The following is an 18,831-nucleotide window of genomic DNA, read 5'->3' on the forward strand; positions in this document are numbered from 1 at the left end:
AACTGACAAATCAAGTTTAAATCTTTTGCTGTATGTCCCACATGCTTGGTTCCATTTGAACCTCAAAGCTGATTTTGTCAAGACTGTGATTGTTGTGTGGTTGCTCTGGTCGTCTTTCAAAATTTTCTGTGGCACGCATTTTAAATAATGTTGAGGAAAAAACAACATGTCATGTTCAATTCGAGGAAAAGATTATGGCAAATTTAGCTCTGCCACGTTTAGACTACATCTAATATGTTTGAGAGCTGTATCAGACTTTGGTGTTAATATTCAAGTGACATGATATTCTTGACCATTCTCTGTGTCCCAGGTGTCATTGATGCTAGTGGAGGAGACGGTTACCAGAATGGATCCACGTACACCGGTGGTGGAGGGAGTGGTGGCATGATCACTATTTTCTATGCAGACGGTACTGTGGAGAACACCCCGGTGTCATGTGGAGGGTTCGGACACCAGTCTGGTGGAGCTGGTATTACTCTGCTGAGGAGGGAGGAGATCGGAAGTCTGGTCTATAATGTAGGTCTTGAATTGAATTGAATTGAATTGAATTGAATTGAATTGAATTGAATTGATTTGAATTGAATTGAATTGAATTGAATTGAGTTGAATTGAATTGAATTGAATTGAATTGAATTGAATTGAATTGAATTGAATTGAATTGAACTGAATTGAATTGAACAAGTTTTATTATAAACCCATTGAGGACGAGTACCGAGTATACTTGGGCAAGTGTCTATGGGAAATGCGTGTTGTAGCAAAATAATTCCATCCTCAATGGGTTAAAAATCATGTTTGACAGCCAAAGGCTGAATGGCACATGTTTACAATCATGATCATAAAAACAGATTATTTCAGTACTCTGAATAAACAATTAATAAAGACATGATAACAGTAAACAAATGCAATAACTTTTTTTGCACAGCTAAAAAGAAAAAACTTGAAAAAAATACATACACAATAATGCCTTTTAGTCATATCAAAATCATTACAGTGGTAACATGTGCCAAATCTCAAAACAAATGCTCAATCAGTGAGGGTACCAGCCCAAACCATACTAAGGTTGCTTTATCAATAAGGTAAAGAAAGATAAGAAGTACAATGTATGCTGTCAACACAGCAACACACTGCTTGACACTGAGAAAAGAAAAATGCTGTTACTATCGCAACTAAATAATTCAAATGAAACAAAAAGTAAATTTCCATACCAGCACATCACATCTGTCACATGTGCCAAATTTCAAATAAAATGCACAAAAAACTGAATAAATTGGCTTTATCCTACTAGATTATTACAGTATATGCAGTACAGGTCATGTTTCCTTGATTCAGTAAAATATCATAATATTGTTGCAGCTCGCACCACAAACTTGTATGTACATACATGTAGACTTCCTAGACTGCTAATCATACTGTAGCATTTCAGTGCTTGTAGCGACATTGTTACCCTAGCATTAAATAATACAACTTTGGGGGTGATTAGATTAAAATAAAAAGGAATACTACCCAGATAGAGAAGTGCATATAGTTGTATGTGGTGAATTAAAGTATTTATATATACTTGTACAAGCAATATTGTGAAAATTGATAAGATTGAAAAACGGCCTCTCAATGATAATGTTATCCTGTTGGGACTGTAAAAGATTCATTGTGGTCATGCCTAAAATGTCAAAAGTATTAAAGTTCATTTAGGGGACGTGAATGCTTTAACAATCTTGAGTAAAGTAAAGTTTTCAATGAAACTGGGATGACATTTTATGCATAAGACAACTGCCATGTGAGTGATACCGCTGTCAGCTGGAAAAAAATACACACCTAAAACTACCATTGACAACCCAATGAATTCACCTCTTTGGACGTGTAGATGTATGATTAATGCACATTTATGTGTGTGTGTGTTTTATCGCAGATTATCGTCGAAAATTGCAATAAACAAACAGAACGATCTGCCCAACTATTCCTGGAGACCCCCTCATTCAGTCTTGAGACCTTGATCATCAGAGAAGGAGGTAACATGAATATTCATAGGAGTCCGTACACGGGTCCATCTGATATCGACACAGGCACCATGATAGGAGATCGATCTGGCACTGTACACACTTTCGACGGTGTCATATTAAATATCGGCACTTGCAGTTCTCCTCCATGTGTCTTTGGGATGCAGACAGAAGTCGATCTAGCAGCCACCATGGTGATTTACCCTGGGAGTGTGGTGCGAGTACCTTCCCACATCACTCTTAGAGGTGGTGTTACCCTGGACCTCTGTGGAGCCATTGATGGCATCCAGGATGGACGCGTTGATGTCCGGAACGGAGGTTCCTTCTTGGCAAGCTACCCAGCCGAGACGGGTTTGCTTACGACGGAGATTGGAACCCTACGGATCAATGAGTTTCATGTATACCAAAACGGTGTCTTTCGGGCATCCTCAAGGTGTGACCCAACCAACGAGGAACTTAACCTTGATTTTGCAGTATTTGAAACACTGTTTGGAGCCCTGTTTGACCCCTCAACTTTTAACCTCACAATGGCACATCCTACACTGGAGCCCTCTGGAAACTTGCTAGAGAATATAGAATGTCCGACAAGTGGACATTTGACACTTCTTTCTGGCCAGAACTGCTCTTTGCCAACGGGATCCTTCACCTTTGAATCCATCACCGTCCATGGAGGTGCTTTCATCTCATTACAAGGAGATGTCAATGGAACAGTGCTCACTGAGATCACAGCTACAAGCCTGTATGTTTATCCTGGAGGAAGAATAGACGGCAATAGTGCCGGGTTAGCGCACTCTCCCTCCACTGCTGTGAACTCTGGGGGCAGCCACGGTGGATATGGTGGACTAGCTACTGAACCCCCCTTTGGAAGCATCATCAGTCCAAGGGCTTATGGAGCACCAGGATATGGATCGCCAGGGGGAGGCCAAATTACGATACAAATTCTTGACTGCATGGTGGTTGATGGCGTAATTTCAGTGGATGGTGCTGAAGCAACTGCACTTGGACACGGAGGGGGAAGCGGTGGAAGTATCCTCATTGAAACACCGTGTTTGCGAGGCTTTGGAATGTTGTCTAGTCGAGGAGGGAATGTTTTGTCTGGGTCTGGTGGTGGTGGAAGTGGAGGCCGTATTGCAATTCATCTCAGTGAAGACAAGTATGACTTCGCTGGTTCCACTGTTGTTGATGGCGGAACTGGCTCTGAGGATGGCTCTACTGGGACCGTCTTCATACAAGATTCACGTGCACAAACTGAGCTGATCCTCTCCGGGCACACACCGAGAGCAACAAAGCTAGAACGGGCTGCATTAGGAAACCTTCACAGAATAGACAATCTTCACATTACCTCTGGATACCAGCTAGAAGTAAGTTCAAAATTTTCTGTATCGACACTACATGGAGATTCAACTGGACAAGTATTTGTCACCAGCAATGCACTCCTTCGAGTTGAACGTGTACATGATCAGCACCTTGGTACTCAATGCTCCTTTGATGTTAGCGAAAACAGCACTCTGCTTCTTCCAAATGATACTGCAATCTCGTGTTCTGTTCAACCGTGTTTGAATCTGAGAGGAACTCTGTCAACGAATCAGCTTGTCCTCGCTAATGGTGGAAGTGCTCTAATATATGGTGAACTCCCAGTGTCCTCAATTGACCTCAGACGAGCAGCATCTCTTCATGTTCTCGATGGAGCAATTGTAGGTCACATGAGTGAGACCCAAGCGCTTAATGTGAGCAGCATTCAGATTGGAGTACAGGCACACCTCAGTGTGGGTGGAACTCTTACCGTCTACACTCAGGAGTTGCAAATACGAGAAGACTCGATGCTGACTTCCGATCTTCCTCCCGCTACAGATTCTGCATCACTCTCCATTTATTGCAAGGAGGCCTTCATCTCTAGAGGTGCCGTTCTTTCTGTCGACTCTCAGGGCTTTGTTGATGGCATTGGAAGTCCCCCAGACTTCAGATCAGGAGCTAGTCATGGTGGCCAAGGGGGTGCATTCAGTGGTTCTGTAGGCAAGACATATGGGGCCAGTCACTTACCCAGAGAGCCTGGAAGTGGTGTCAGAGCTGACAATGGTTTATCTACACGAGGAGGAGGGGCTGTCATTTTTCGCGTCGAGGGGAATTTGGTGCTTGATGGTAGGGTTTCTGCAAATGGTCAAGATGGTTTTCCAGATGTTGGAGGAGGATCAGGAGGAAGTATCTCACTGATAGTCGGCAGAGACTTCAGTGGTCATGGAAGTGTCAGTGCTAATGGAGGTGCAGGGAGTGGCAGTTCCTCATCGGGAGCTGGGGGAGGACGAATTGCAATCTCTTCTTCCCAGAATGCAGGATTTTATGGAGTTCTAACAGCATTTGGTGGGGTGGGTAAAAGCAGTGGTGCTGCAGGAACAATATATGTCACTAACTCAGCAGATACAGCATCTTTGACTGTGGACAATAGTGGGACAGCAACAAGCAGCATGACTGTCTTTGATTCCTCAGAAAATGACACTTCCTTAGACATGCTTGTGATGAAAGGAAATGCGCAGCTCCAGCTGGAGACCCCTCCCAGTGCAAGGATCACAGTTCAAGAACTGGACGGGGACAGGACTTGTGCCATCCACATAGTTGGTGATCAAAAACTGTTTCTGGCAAAGACCCAAGCAACAGCCACAACCTACTATCTCTCCTGCGCAGTCACCGTTGGAGAGCATGCAGAACTGGCGCTCCCACCTGTAGTCTACATTAGATCATCTCTTGCAACAGACACTTCGTTAAGACTCTCTGGCCGCTTGACTGACGTGAGTTCTCTCACCATTGGTGCAGGTGCCAGCGTGTTGGTAGATCACACAGCCCACACCGCTGCCTATGATACTGGAGGTGAATACCTCTTTGTAGATCCGCAGGGAACACTATCGGTTAGTGCAATTCAGTTGCATGGCCATTCACAGCTTGAATGTGCGCTCTCAACCAGCAGTGCTGTTCGTCTCATTCTCGTGTCAGAGCTTCATGTCAGGTATGGGGCTTCGATAAGGGGCGGGTGGCTTCAGATCACAACACCAATCCTAGACGTGGAATACGGTGGGCAAATCTCAGGTGACGGAGGTGGCTACGAGTCTGGACAAGGTCTTTGTCCAGGTGTGTCTGACCCAGGCAGTGGCTCAGGTGCTTGTCATGGTGGTGCTGGGGGTACCTCCTCCAGTGGTGCAAGCACATCTCCTCTGGTCAAAGGGAGTCTGTACGGCACAAAAGAGTTTGGGAGTGGTGGAGGTGATGGAGGTAGTGGGACCGGAGGATCAGGTGGAGGCCTGGTGTCCATAGAGTCAGAACATTTAAGACTAGATGGTACCATCAGTGTCGATGGCCTTCCTGGCAGTGGTACAAGTGGTGGTGGCAGTGCAGGAGCACTTCACATATCTACACAGTCAATGTCTGGGTCAGGATCAGTGAGGGCTGCAGGCGGGAGTGGGGGAGATGTTGGTGGTGGTGGTGGAGGAGGGGGCCGGGCTGCTCTCTTCTTAACTTCGGAGAGTCAATTTACTGGCAGCTTTGTCGTTCATGGTGGCAGCGCTGCACTGAACAACCAAGCTGGAGCTTCAGGCACTGCATTAGTTTGGACATCCTTGGGAATCACTACCAGGAGAGAGCTTTACATTGACAATGATGGCGCTCTTTCACCCTCGCCGCTTCTGACCGTACTCAATGAGACGCTGGAAGAACCCCACATTTTTTCCAAACTCAGCGTACGCAATGGTGTAATCTTGGAAACAGTAGGAGAGGACGTTGCCATGGTTGTAGACATCCTGGACAGTGATTCATCATGTACCATAGACGTCCACGACAGTATGATCCTGAGCATCGAGGCACAGCAACACAGCTCAATCTTTCACTGCAGCTTTGACGTTGAGTCGGATGGAGAGCTGAGGCTACCATCTAGTGTCATGTTTATGGGGCCTAGCAATCAGTTTTCAGGTAAGTGTCATGTAGATTATACTATTGGTATTCATTAACTGTAATTTATTCAGTTCTCAGGGAAACTCCTAATGTGTAAACTTTTCAAATGCAATCAATCATCCTTTGATCTGACTCGGGGAATGTGGAAGAACATATCATAGAATACTGTAGGATTTCATATTCCCTGACGGGTTGAATAAAAATCTCAGTGAACTGATGAAATATCAGGCTTCTACAAGGGCACCTTCCAAACTCCCGTATATATTGGTCAGTTGTGCGCTCGTACAAGTAGCAACATATACAAGTCAGACATGTAGGAAAATGCTTATCTAAAGTATGTTTTGTTTTGTTTTTTTCAAACAAATGATTCTAGCTCTTGAAATATGTCAATTCTCATTGTGTATTCACACCTTCTGATCAATACAACAAATCAAGTAGTAGTAATACTTTCTGGTCCATCCTGCTTAGCATAACAGTGTAACTGTGTACCTGTGTCCTTCGCACATCATGCGATGCACTGTTTGTGTGACCACTCATTCTGCAGGAACCTTGACAAACATGTTTGAGCTCATCGTCGGTCCCGGCCAGACGCTCTCCCTCTCACCCCTAGCTCGCACAGCTGTAAATGTTGGGGGCGAATACACATTCATCTCAGAGCGTGGAGTCTACAACCTGGCGTCACTTGTCATCCAGGAGCACGCAGCTCTTTCCTTTGACACCTCTGTGGCGGCAGATCAACCAGCCAGACTCTCTGTTGGACGGCTGCAAGTGGACTATGGGGGCGTCCTCCGCATTCCTTCCTTACTTTTGGAGGGCAATGAGATTGCTCTTCATCCGGGAGGTTCCATTGATCTGACAGGGGGAAGTGGCAGCTTCTCTCTTGAGGGACCAGGTGCTGAGGTGGTATGTTAACCAAAACCTCACTTGGAAAGCACATCTTTATTGAACCTAGTTCATGCTGTTGATAGAGTAGATAGTGAAGGCAGAAGATGTGGATTTAATCAGTTTAATTTCCCAATATGCTCACTTTCTTGCCAGTATAAACTGAATTAGTTCAGCTCTTCAAAATGTGAAACACTGTTATTTTCTTTCCATCGCTTTCCACAATCAAATAGCAAAATTATTTTATGTATTAGTGATACTATATAAATAAACAGACCTTTGTGAGCAAGGATTACCATTTGTGTTAGTGACAGCTATTAGATACTGTATAAGCTGTAAATTATTCTTGTGAGGGTTTAATTTTCATGAATTTCACAAATCACAGTTGGACCGCGAATTCAACAACATGCGAAAATGTCGCCATGCACTAGGGTAATAGCACATTTATAACAGCCTTGATGTCAATTCATGAAAACAACATCTCGCGAAAATGTCCTCCTCCTCATTCGCGAAAATACAATGTATCTGTGCGCAAAATAACAGCTTTTACAGTACCTACAGGTGTGTAATACATGTACATGTATGTGTAAATGACCTTTCTGTTGTTGACATTGCTCTTTGCTTTGCTACAAATGTAGAATGGGACTGGTGGAGGACATGGTGGCCGCGGAGGGTCACGGATGGGTGAAACGCTTCCTGGTGGTCCGGGGTACGGGGACGTCCTCCGGCCCGACGTTGGGGGCAGCAGGGGCGGTGATGGGACTGTAGGACATGGAGGAGACGGTGGAGGATTTCTATCAATCACTCTGAGCGGATCGGCATCAATCGATGGTAATGGTGTTAAGATGTGTTCAGTACAGGATTTGCTGGTGTTATCATTGTCCCATATCATACTCTCCATTCTTTTCCATGACATTTGCTGCTGCGACAATTGCTCCCTAAAATAACTGCACACTAATCCAAATATTAAATTTGCCATACATTTGAACTAACATTTCATCTCTCGTAAGATTTCATCTGTTCGTACAATTATTAAACTCTAAAGCTCTAATCTGTTACACAAGTTCATAGTTGGATCAAAAGCTTAGTTGTACAAAATGTTTGTTGTGTAAGTCCAAGCTAATTTTTATCTTTTTGTTTTTTATGTCAAATGTTTTAGATTGAGATAAGAATCTCAAACTTTACGTGCCATACACAAATGGTAAAGAGTCTATAGTATTATGTGTCTACTTTGCAGACCCCTTAGGTATAGGATACGTACTACTGTATATCTGTACACTTTAATAGTATGTATGTATATTCACTGGTTAATGTTTGTAGCAACTAAGTCTTTTTTTGTTTCTAATCAAGTGTACAACATTCATTTGATATGAATGATCATATAGTGGTGTCATATTCAGATTAAGTTGATAGTGTCAAATTAGTTCTGATGGGCATGATGCAATAGATATTCATAGCAATATTCTGTTACCACCTTAAAGCAATAGAGCAAGTGTAAATTTTGATTGCACAGCAGGGTAAGCAAAATTTTTAAAAACTTTTTCAAGTTCATCATGTCATATACAATAGAGCAAAATAAATCCTTTTCAATGATACCTCACTAGTCATCATACATGTACATTACAAGGAATATTCTTGAAGTTATGATCAAAACTATCTCATGTTATCTTATTATTTTCTTTTTTTTTTTTTAGCAGTTCAATCCGAAATATTTCAAATTAGCAAATATGGAGTTAACTCGTTTTTGCAATCAAACTCTTTAAGTGTACTCTGTCTATCCATTTTGCCAGGTTTAATTTCAGTGGATGGGGGATCAGGTACTGGAGACAGCGGAGGAGGTAGCGGTGGCGGGATATACATCCAGGCCCAGGACGTGATTGGTGTTGGTACAATACGTGCCAGAGGAGGGGCTGGAGCAGGCGTCGGTGGTGGAGGATCAGGGGGCAGAATAGCACTCTACATGCAGAATAGGTTCATTTTTGTTTTGTTTTGTTTTATTTATTTGTGTGTGTGTGTGTGTGTGTGTGTGTGTATGTGTGTGTCATTGGTCGACTGATGTAAAAGCTCTGAGTTTCAATTGGACGAGAGAGGTTGTCAGTCACCATGATTATAATCTTTATAGAGGGAAGGCATAGTTAAGAAGGTTGCAACTGACTGGTCCCAGTGTGTTTGAAAGTAAAAAGTGCTCCAAATAAAGAATGTAAATGATGTATTTTATGAAGAGGTACTCATGTTTCAAATTCAAATTCCCTACCCCCTCGAAGAAAGCAAAAAAGAAAAAGGAAGTCAAGTAATTGGAATGGTGAGCTTTATTAGGAAGTATATTTTGGAAACCATTAGTAGCTGTGTGCTGACTGTAGGAGAATCTTCCCTCAGATTACTCTATCCATGTTTTGTTTCATATTGTTTGACTCTCTGCTCTTGGATTCAATATCCAACATGGTACAGTGTACATCTTTCCCATTTCAATGTTGTATCCTACTTGAAATTCTCTTTGTCTAATTCATCAGGCTCAGTTTTGCTGGTGACATTGACCTAGCTGGAGGCAACAGTGAAGTCAATGAGCCACAGACTTACAGTGGAGCAACTGGAACTCTCTATGTCACCGACAATCTGGTTGGGATCCCAAGGCAAAGACTTGTGGTTGATGGCCGACGGACGAGCAGCACCCCAAAGCAAGCTTCTACCATACTCGTATCTGATTCTGGAGACTTTGAATTTGATGAAGCAGATATAAGAGGTAGGCCCCCTATTATACTAAACTTATTCTGCACTATCATGTAACTGGTAATCATTCATATGCCGTAATATTAACTTGGCTAATGTATTGCAGCAACACAGGAACCATTTTGCAAAATTCAGCTCGTATACCGCAGTGGTTTTTTAGGTGAAATGTAAGTAGAAATGATGAGAACTTTGCCTAGTTTGGCTGCATTGGAGATGTGGTTTGTGTGGGCTGTAAGGTTATGGTGTTAAAGGCCATAGGAGCTTAGGCTTTTCAGGATAATGATAATGATAATAATATGTAGTGGCTACTTGTGTAGTGCACAGGTCCACTTTTCAGTGCTCATGACGCTGATTTTTTGATGATCAAAAACGGAATACAAATTGAAACATCTTACAGGAGCTTACTCAAAGAGAACTCCGATAATCATTGTGTGACCTGGGAAATTTCCTCTTGTATACAAAATGGATAACTTTGCATCCAGCCTGAGTATGTTGTGAAATGCTTTGAGTAAAGAAGCGAGCTGATTGTAAGTAAGTCGTTTCTATTCATTTGTTTAGGGTATGCCATCCTTGAACTTGAGTCCTCATCAGCAATGGCTGTTGGCTCCCACCTTGGGGACAAGTCTGCCACAGTCTTGGTTAAGGATGGACAAGTTGTGCAGGTCGACACATCATTCCAGAGTGATGAGCATTCGGTGACTCAGTGGAACTTTGAAGTCGAGCAGATGGGAACACTCACCTTCCCTGCCAACCTCTCAATCGATCAAATTTCACTGAACACTGCTGGAAGATTGGCTGTGGAAAATATTGCTGTGGAAAGTGACGGTGTGCTGCAATTTACAAACTCTAGTTATGTGGTTCGACGCAATGGAACCGACTTCACACCTGTCTCCGATCCTGGCGAGTACTTTTTTACATCCTTGACTCTAAAGCGAGATGCCATATTCAGCACCCAAGGGGGCCTCATTCTAAGGGGAGGACTCTTGCATCTCAAGAGAGGGGCAGAGATTGAGTCAGACTTCTACCACATTCAGACCAGTGAGCTGCATGTGGAGGATGGAGCACAGATCAGCGTCACAGGTCGGAGTCTGGAGGTATCGCTGGCTGAAGGATGCAGTGGCGGTGGCTACGGCGGTCCAGGAGGACTTGCAGATGGTGTAGATTCTTCTCATGCCTCCCCATCATTTGGGACCATCTACGAACCTACCCTCAGTGGACTGCAAGGAGGTGGAGGTTCCGGAGGCTCAGGTGGTGCTGCAATCCTGGTAGAGAGTGACAACATCAGAGTGGATGGCACACTGGTTGCCGATGGGGCAGCCTCGGTTGAAGGTGGAGGAAGCGGTGGATCCATATGGCTCACTGCTGGACGGTCACTCACTGGAACAGGTCATATCTCTGCGGAGGGGGGCCCTACCAGCTCATCACTTTGTGGGAGTGGTGGTGGTGGACGCATTGGAATCTACGCCTTGTCTTCCTTTGAATACTCGGGAACCTACAGTGCTGCAGGTGGTTCCGGTGCAGGTAGCAAAGGGGGTCCAGGATCCATATACCTTAATTGGTATGGCGGTGAAGGCTCTGGTTACCTGGAGAAACTCATAGTTGACAACAGGAACCTCCAGACTCATCTGTACTTCACTCTGAATGAGACCTGGACAGCAGGCTCTCTTGATACCCTAGAGTTGAATGACAACGTGCTGTTTCAGATGCTTGATGATAACCTCTCAAGATCCCTTGATCTCAGGAGGGTCATCGGAGATGGCACCGGTCTCCTGCACGTTCACTCTAACCACATCGTTCTCTACGAGCAGACTCTGGGAGAAAATCAAACACACGTAACAACCAACGTAAACCTGGAGATTGACCAGGGTGGGGTCATCACCTTCTCACCCCTGACCTTCATTGCTGGTCAGGGGTCGGTTCACACTGCTTTGGATCTGAGGGGCAGCATGCTGGGAGTGCATGACCTTGTGCTGACGGAGGGTCGCACTCTGAAGGTTTCTCCATCGGCCATGTCGAAGTCAGAGGTAGACTACAACGTGACGGCTGGTGTGTCGGGTGAATTCACGTTCGGAAGCGTCGTGCTGTATGCAGGAAGTCAGTGGTATTTTGAGACTGACATGGGGGCTGTTCTTACCATTGGTTCCCTGGATGTGAAATTTGGAGCAACCCTGTCCGCAGATTTCATTAATGCTGAGGTATCATTTCTGGACATGGAAATTGGGTCGAAGATGACTTGTTCTGGAGAAGATCGCCCAGACTCCACACTCTCTGAGACTGCTGGGAGTGGGCTCACCTCGGCCAGTGGTGACTCCGGTGCAGGACATGGATCCTTCGGCGGGATTGGGCTCAACGATGACGTTCTTGGAGGACATCCGTATGGCTCCCTCTACTGGCCAACCAGAAGAGGTAGTGATAGCATCGCCGGTGGAGGCAATAACAGAGGAGGCAAAGGAGGAGGTGAGAGTGCATGCTTCTCTTTAGCCACAATGTTGCAAGCAACACTGTGAAGTCCGATGGAAATGTAGCATTTTGAGGGAGTCGTTTTCAAACTAAGTTCTATATGATAGTGGTTTGTACTGATTCCAGTTGAGAAGCGATAAAAATCAGGTATCCGTTTAACACAATACGATTAATGCATAGATATCACATTAAGTTAGTTGAAAAGCATATTGATGTGTTTACGAGTTATGTACAAGTGATGACGTAAACTTGCATTAATGTCTGATTATTATGAGATGACTGGTACAGTATGAGAGTACTATAGGAACTTTGCACAGCAGCTGCCAGTATGTAGGCCTACTACCAAGTCATAACAGCCTTTGATGACGTAGCCAATCTGGTTTGAAATTTGTGTTCAGTGTAATAGCTTATGAAATAGTTAGTGCTAACTGATCGAGTTCCATGTTTCAAAAATTTCATGTCAAATTTCCAAAAGGGTGATACCTCGAAGGGCACTGATATTATGACAAATATTCAAAATTAAACAAGGTTTTAATTCAATGCCACATAATGTGTGTATTCACCACATCATATTTGTTTATATGGTATTGCTTGTGGTGCGTGTGTATGCTTTCGTGTGATTTGTATTCACTGAAATAACTAAAGTGTGTCTATACACGCGACAACAAATCTTTTCCCAGGAACTGTGCATCTGCTGTCTGATGAAGCCATCATTTATGGCGCCCTCTCTGCCAGCGGGGGTCCCGCCGTAGCAAACAATGGAGGCGGTGCCAGTGGAGGAAGCATCATTGTGCAGGCTGTCTCTTTGATAGGTAATGTAATATGGCAATGCTGAAATTTAGTTTAAGGGTGTAAGCAGTTGTTTAACCCTTTTCATACTGAATTCTGAAATGCCCATAGACTTTACTACGCTGGCCACAAGGTTCCCATAGGGAACGAGTGAAATACCAGAATGGATCTATAGAGTACTTATAGAATGTTATTAAAAGTTAGTTGTAAATGTAAAATTTTCTTTCCTGCAATTACTATATTTGTATGCTGTTATTACTATAAATATGATATCTGATATGGCTTTGATATTGTCATATAACATTCATCATTTATAATCAGTTCAGGGTATTTCATTCTTAAAGAAAAAAGAATTGTTGTTTTCTCCTGGAACTACATGTATTCCAGACCTTTCTATTTTGTCTCTACCTTCTTTTTTTTTTTTTTTTTTTTTTTTTTTTTACTCCTTTGTTATTTGAAGCTGAGATAATGCAGCTTTATTGTGAAGTATTTACTAGATACTCTAAAATGAAAATGTTTTCTCTTGTATTTCAGTGTGTAAGGCTTTAAGTTAATTAGTTTTGAGTATCCTTTTTTAGATAACATTCATCACATTTCTCTTCAGGGAGTGGTGAAATTGCAGTTGCTGGAGGTGCTGGGCTTGGCAATGGTGGGGGTGGTGCTGGTGGAAGAATAGCTATATATACCAACCTGACCAATGAGTTCTATGGCTCATACAATGCTGGTGGAGGATCAGCCAAGGATGAGATGGTGGTTCCCAGGGGAGGAGGCAGTGGGACGGTGTATCTATGGCAACCAAGGAACAGCTTTCCATACCAGATCCTCCAAATTGATAACCAGAACCGCCTTCATTCCCAGTTTGTGACTCTTGACGAGCAACGGGAAGTCTACGAATTTGACGAAGTTCACCTGCCGCGTCATTCGTCGCTAGATGCCAATGAATCTGTGTGGGCCGATATCGTGATTCACAGAGTGGTCGGCGATCGCACTGGCCTGATCCAGTCTCACCACGGCCAGAGGTTCCTCCTCGAGGTTGTGGAATCGATCCCAACGGTCAGCAAAATTCCCTGCAACTTTGTCATCGATGATCAGGCAGAGATGGTGTTTGCGCCTACCTTGCACGTCCTCGGTCTTGGCGTGCCCAACCTCGATGGTAGGGAAGCTTCACTGAATGTCGACGGCAGATTGACTGATGTTGTCGACATCATTGTCACCCAGCATGCAACAGTGCTGTTCCGAGCAAATGCTCACACCGCAAAACGAGAGAATGGAGAATACGTTGAAGTCAATGCTCCGGGCAACTTTACCTTTGGAACAATTCAGCTTCTCACAGAGTCCACAATGTACTTTGCTGCAGATCTTGGTATGCGCTTCCAAGTAGCTGAGCTTCATGCACGCTACGATTCAGTGATATCCACTGAGCACATTGAACTCGAAGCATCCTCTGTTTACATTGAGGATGGTGCTCTTTTGACTTGCTCTGCTGCCGATAGGCCAGAGGATACAGTTTCTTCTGTCAAAGGTCAAGGGTTAGCAGCGACTTCCACATATGCTGCCGGTGGGGCAGGGCATGCAAATGCTGGTGGCAACAGCTATGTTGATGCAACCACCGTGGGTGCCCGTGGTGGCCACCCTTATGGGAGCATCTATGAAGCACAAGAGCGGGGAAGTGATGGTGGTGCGGGTAGTAGTGGTCAGGAAGGTGGAAAAGGTGGCGGGTTCATGAGGATCACTGTTGGTGCTGAGTTAAGGCTTGATGGAGAACTTCGACTGGATGGATCCGATGCGGAACAGGGCACCGGAGCAGGCGGTGGCAGTGGTGGGTCCGTGCACCTTCTGGTGAGTCATCTTGATGGGTTAGGATCTATCACCGCCCACGGGGGCAGTGGGGATGGCGTATCATCCGGAGGGGGTTCAGGAGGCAGAATATCGGTTTACACCACTGGTATCAACAATTTCCAAGGATCACTGGATGCCCACGGTGGAGAAGGGTACCTACCAACAGTTACAGCTAGCCAGCAGTTTCATGGCAGCCCAGGATCTGTATATCTCCATGACAGTCCAAATGGCTATCCATACACCAAACTTTATGTCAATAACCTGGATCGATCATGGGCGCACTACTTTATCCTAAGAGAAACCAATGTCTCCCGGTATTACTTCGATGAAGTGCACCTCATCAACAAGGCTTCCTTGCAACTGCTGGACAATGACAGTGAACAAGAGCTTGTTATCCACCACATCATGGGAGACCTGACAGGTCTCCTCCACATCTGGAACCGGCAAAAGCATTCCTATGATGTCATTGACGGTGAAGTGACGACCATGAAGCTGCCAGTGAATCTGCAGATTGACCCCGAGGGAGTGGCTGAAATGGCTACCACTGTCGATGTGGTTGGCCTTGGAGATCCTGCTTTCAACTGGAATGGACAGCTGCTCGGTGTTAGGAACCTGCGGATATCAGCCGGAAGGGCAGTGACCATAGGAGCTCATGCTCATACCGCCCTCATGGTTGACAATGAGTATGTTTTCCTTGATGCTCCGGGTACCTTCCGCTTCTCAAGTCTTGAGTTTGGGTCCGAGACTACCATCACCTTTCCTCGACCTTTGGGGGTCACATTCACAGTCGGTTTTTTGGTACGTACATGCAACTGAGATAATGCACAATAACTGTTTTCAATGATTAGATATTTCAAACTCACAATAGTCAACATTAATTTTGTTTATAACAGAAACCACTTCAGCTTAGAAATGAAAGAATGGGTTCTAGTCTTATGTTATTGCCCAATCAGGATATTAACCTAGGAAAAGTGTTAGACACACACAGTGTTTCAATGATTAATTTTGCAGCGATTTCGGCGGGATGGGTAAAAGTTTGCGCACCCTGAGGTGGGAAAAAAAAAATGCTTGAGTACCAATAGACTTAGAAATCTATGAGAAGTCTAGAATAATTTATGCCCTTTGTTCCCTAACTGGAATGTCAATGATGGCCTTGTAAATGTAGAAATTGGAGGTAAACAGTCGATGTGAAGTAAGAACTATTGCACTCCCAAAATGGAATTTGATTGGATTGTCAATGAAATTTGACATTCAATGTATTTTATTCGCTTGATGAACATGTGCTTCCAAAAACAGGACATCAAGTGGGCATCCATCTTCAGCGCAGAATATTTCAACATCACCTCGTCAGATTTCAACCTTGAGACGGCTGCCACCCTCGATTGCCAAGGGCGTGGCCGCGAGGATGACAGCCCTGGCATGGGGCACTACCTTGGAGCTGGGGCGGGGCATGCGACAACAGGTGGCTCTGGTAGGTTGCTTTGGCTACGTCTTGATCCATATTGGCAGGAAAAACTAATCACTGTACTAACTAAACTCACTGTAACTCTCCAGACAAATTGATTGAAATTACCTACAAATGGAAAGGAGAAATAAACATTCAAGACAAATTTTAGTCAAGTATGGTTTCATTATTTCCTAATAAAATAAATGAAGGTTGTAATTTTTTTATCCCAACTTCCTTATATTTACCTTCTATTGTTATTAGAATGACCTATCAATCTGTAGTGGCAGTAATAAAATGTGGGTACATTTAATTCACTCACATGTAGCTTCAGATGGCAGCAGAGGTGGCAGTGCGTACGGCTCGCTGTATGAACCGACCGACACGGGAAGTCAGGGTGGGATGGATCGCCATGGCAACCCAGGACCGCGAGGAGGAGGACACATACGTCTTCGTGTGGGTTCCATCCTCCATCTTGATGGCATTCTGAATGCAGATGGTCTTGATGGTAACTCAGGAAGTCATGCAGGAGGTGGGAGTGGTGGTTCCATATGGATATCAACTGGTAAGTACCTGGGTTTTTTTTCCTTGTGTTCTTTTTTTCATCTTTCATACATCGTGAGATAATTTTATGTTTGTATGTTATGTATCCAAAGTGTGTTTGTGTTTATAATTAATGTAAGTTTAGTAATCATTGTGAAGCAGAATTAATCTCTTTGAGAAGAAGTGAAATTTGTTCTCATAAATGGATGGTTACAACTCAAACACAACATGTTGCCGTGTTTGTTAAGGAGATGTTAGTTCCGACTTTCAACTCAGTAATTTCTCGGAAATAGATGTACACTTGTAGCTTACGTAAACAACCCAGCTGTAATTTCCAACCACCGCTGATAGACACCCCACAACTTGCACACTTTTGCCCTCAATCATGTTTGCAGATACATAAAGAAATTCAAAGGCTGGTACCGTATTGGTGGTGGAACTCAGTTACCATAAGAATGGAGCCAGCCGGGCATGCTAGGGCCTGCTAGGGCCTGCTTTTGCCGAAATCAGCTTGTGCAGTTTAAACGGACGAGAGACCACTTTTCGAGTGGGTTTTTGAACCTCTGAAAACCTGCTCACATTATAAATGGGGTATAAACAATTGCTCTTGTGCTCTGGCTGGCTTCTACTTGTTTCATGTACAAAACAACTTCTACATGTGATTTTGATGCCTTTCTTAAACATAATATGCCCAATTAAGGTAACTTCCGAGGCCATGGTTGGGCAACTGTGTCAGGTGGACAAGGTGACGGATCGTCTGGTGGTGGTGCCGGTGGTCGCATCGCGGTGCACATATCGCAGAAAGATGAATACCGCGGTGCCCTGGTGGCCCTTGGTGCAGGTGGCACCGATGGTAGTGGTGATGTGGGCGGTACAGGCACCGTCTATGTGGAGGAGTACAAGAATGGCACGGTGTACACACGATTGTACCTAGACAATCAGAATGTGGCGCCGGCTAAAGAATTTGTCTTGACCGAAAGCAATCCTCGGATCCTCTATGAAGATAGCGTCATGCACAGCAATGCACCATTTGCTTTCGATGAAGTCACCATACAAGGCGGGGTCAGTATTATCAGTTTTGTGTCAATGGTACATTGTGTCTATTTGAGGAACAATATATTCATGTTTTCTTCACTCATTAAATGGAATATGTACTCATTGATGATTGATGGGTTCTTCATTTTCTGGATTTCTACTGAAATATTTCATGGTTATATACAATGTGCAAGGGTTTTACAACTTCTGTCCTGGTCAATGATTACAACAAAGAATAATGTCACTACTTACAGAACATAATATATATTACTTTTATGTATTCATTCAAATTGACATAAATCTGAATGTGCATACCAAATTCAATCTGAATTGAATCTGATTTCAAATGTAACTGAATTCCAAATGTATCCTCTCTTCAGGCGGTGTTCCAACTTGCTCCATCTGGTCATGACGATCCTTCTTTGGCCATCCTGACAGTACTTGGCGATTCCACCGGCCTCCTGGACATCTTATCCAATCAGACATTCTATGTGGAGTATACTGCGGCCGTGGAGAGACGCTCAGTCCCACCTGTTAACTTTCGGGTGAGCCAGGGTGGCCAGGTCTTCCTCCCTGCCGACTTTCGCATCATCGGGGACCGGAGCCCTCCTTTTTTCCTGGATGGCCAGATGATAGGAGTGTACAACCTGACGGTGGGAGAAGATAGGGAGTTTGCACTTGGACTTCATGCCAGCAATGCTCAAATCAACAATGGCTCCTTTGTGTCTCAGCCGTCTGAAGGTACAATGCAATGTGGATCTGGGGATAAACATACCAGATTTAAAATGAAAGCTGAAGTACCTAGTCCTATTTCTCAAGAAAAAAAAAATCTTTCATATTTGTCTACTAAATTGTTGACATATTGCAGAAGATTTGTCTGGTCTAACTACATTTGTACATGTGAGTTCTAATTGAATGTGTTTGCCGACGTAAAGAAATGTGACAGTGCATTTTAGACATTCTGTGTTAATCATTTTTTTTTTTTTAGAATGAGCCCTAGAAGTTTTGCAGATACCTTTGTTTGGACAGTGGCAATGTTTCAAGTGAGTTTCTGCGACCTATTAATTTGATAACCATTTTCCTCTCTTTGTGAGCTGAATTATGACAAGTCCAGATGATGTGCGTCTTCACACATGGCTAAAGTTATCAAAATATTTATTGTTTGTAAAAGATGTTTCATTG

The 18,831-nt window shown here is 43.9% G+C and overlaps 1 protein-coding gene across 1 annotated transcript in view; it reads left to right on the top strand.

Moving 5' to 3' along the window:
• The window catches only part of LOC140239656 (uncharacterized), a gene marked incomplete at its 3' end in the record, with an annotated part of 54,826 nt that overhangs the window by 2,320 nt on the left and 33,675 nt on the right, over window positions 1-18,831 (top strand). Inside the window, exons 4-16 of the mRNA XM_072319486.1 lie at window positions 311-516; window positions 2,162-5,948; window positions 6,475-6,833; window positions 7,451-7,643; window positions 8,603-8,783; window positions 9,323-9,552; window positions 10,098-11,996; window positions 12,680-12,811; window positions 13,393-15,425; window positions 15,924-16,098; window positions 16,400-16,636; window positions 17,315-17,676; window positions 18,030-18,390. Of these exons, the coding sequence (XP_072175587.1) occupies window positions 311-516; window positions 2,162-5,948; window positions 6,475-6,833; window positions 7,451-7,643; window positions 8,603-8,783; window positions 9,323-9,552; window positions 10,098-11,996; window positions 12,680-12,811; window positions 13,393-15,425; window positions 15,924-16,098; window positions 16,400-16,636; window positions 17,315-17,676; window positions 18,030-18,390 (10,155 nt within the window). The remainder of the gene's footprint in view (window positions 1-310; window positions 517-2,161; window positions 5,949-6,474; window positions 6,834-7,450; window positions 7,644-8,602; window positions 8,784-9,322; window positions 9,553-10,097; window positions 11,997-12,679; window positions 12,812-13,392; window positions 15,426-15,923; window positions 16,099-16,399; window positions 16,637-17,314; window positions 17,677-18,029; window positions 18,391-18,831) is intronic.

The sequence above is a fragment of the Diadema setosum genome, chromosome 16 (assembly GCF_964275005.1).
Source record: "Diadema setosum chromosome 16, eeDiaSeto1, whole genome shotgun sequence".
In the NCBI taxonomy this organism is placed as follows: Eukaryota; Metazoa; Echinodermata; class Echinoidea; order Diadematoida; family Diadematidae; genus Diadema; species Diadema setosum.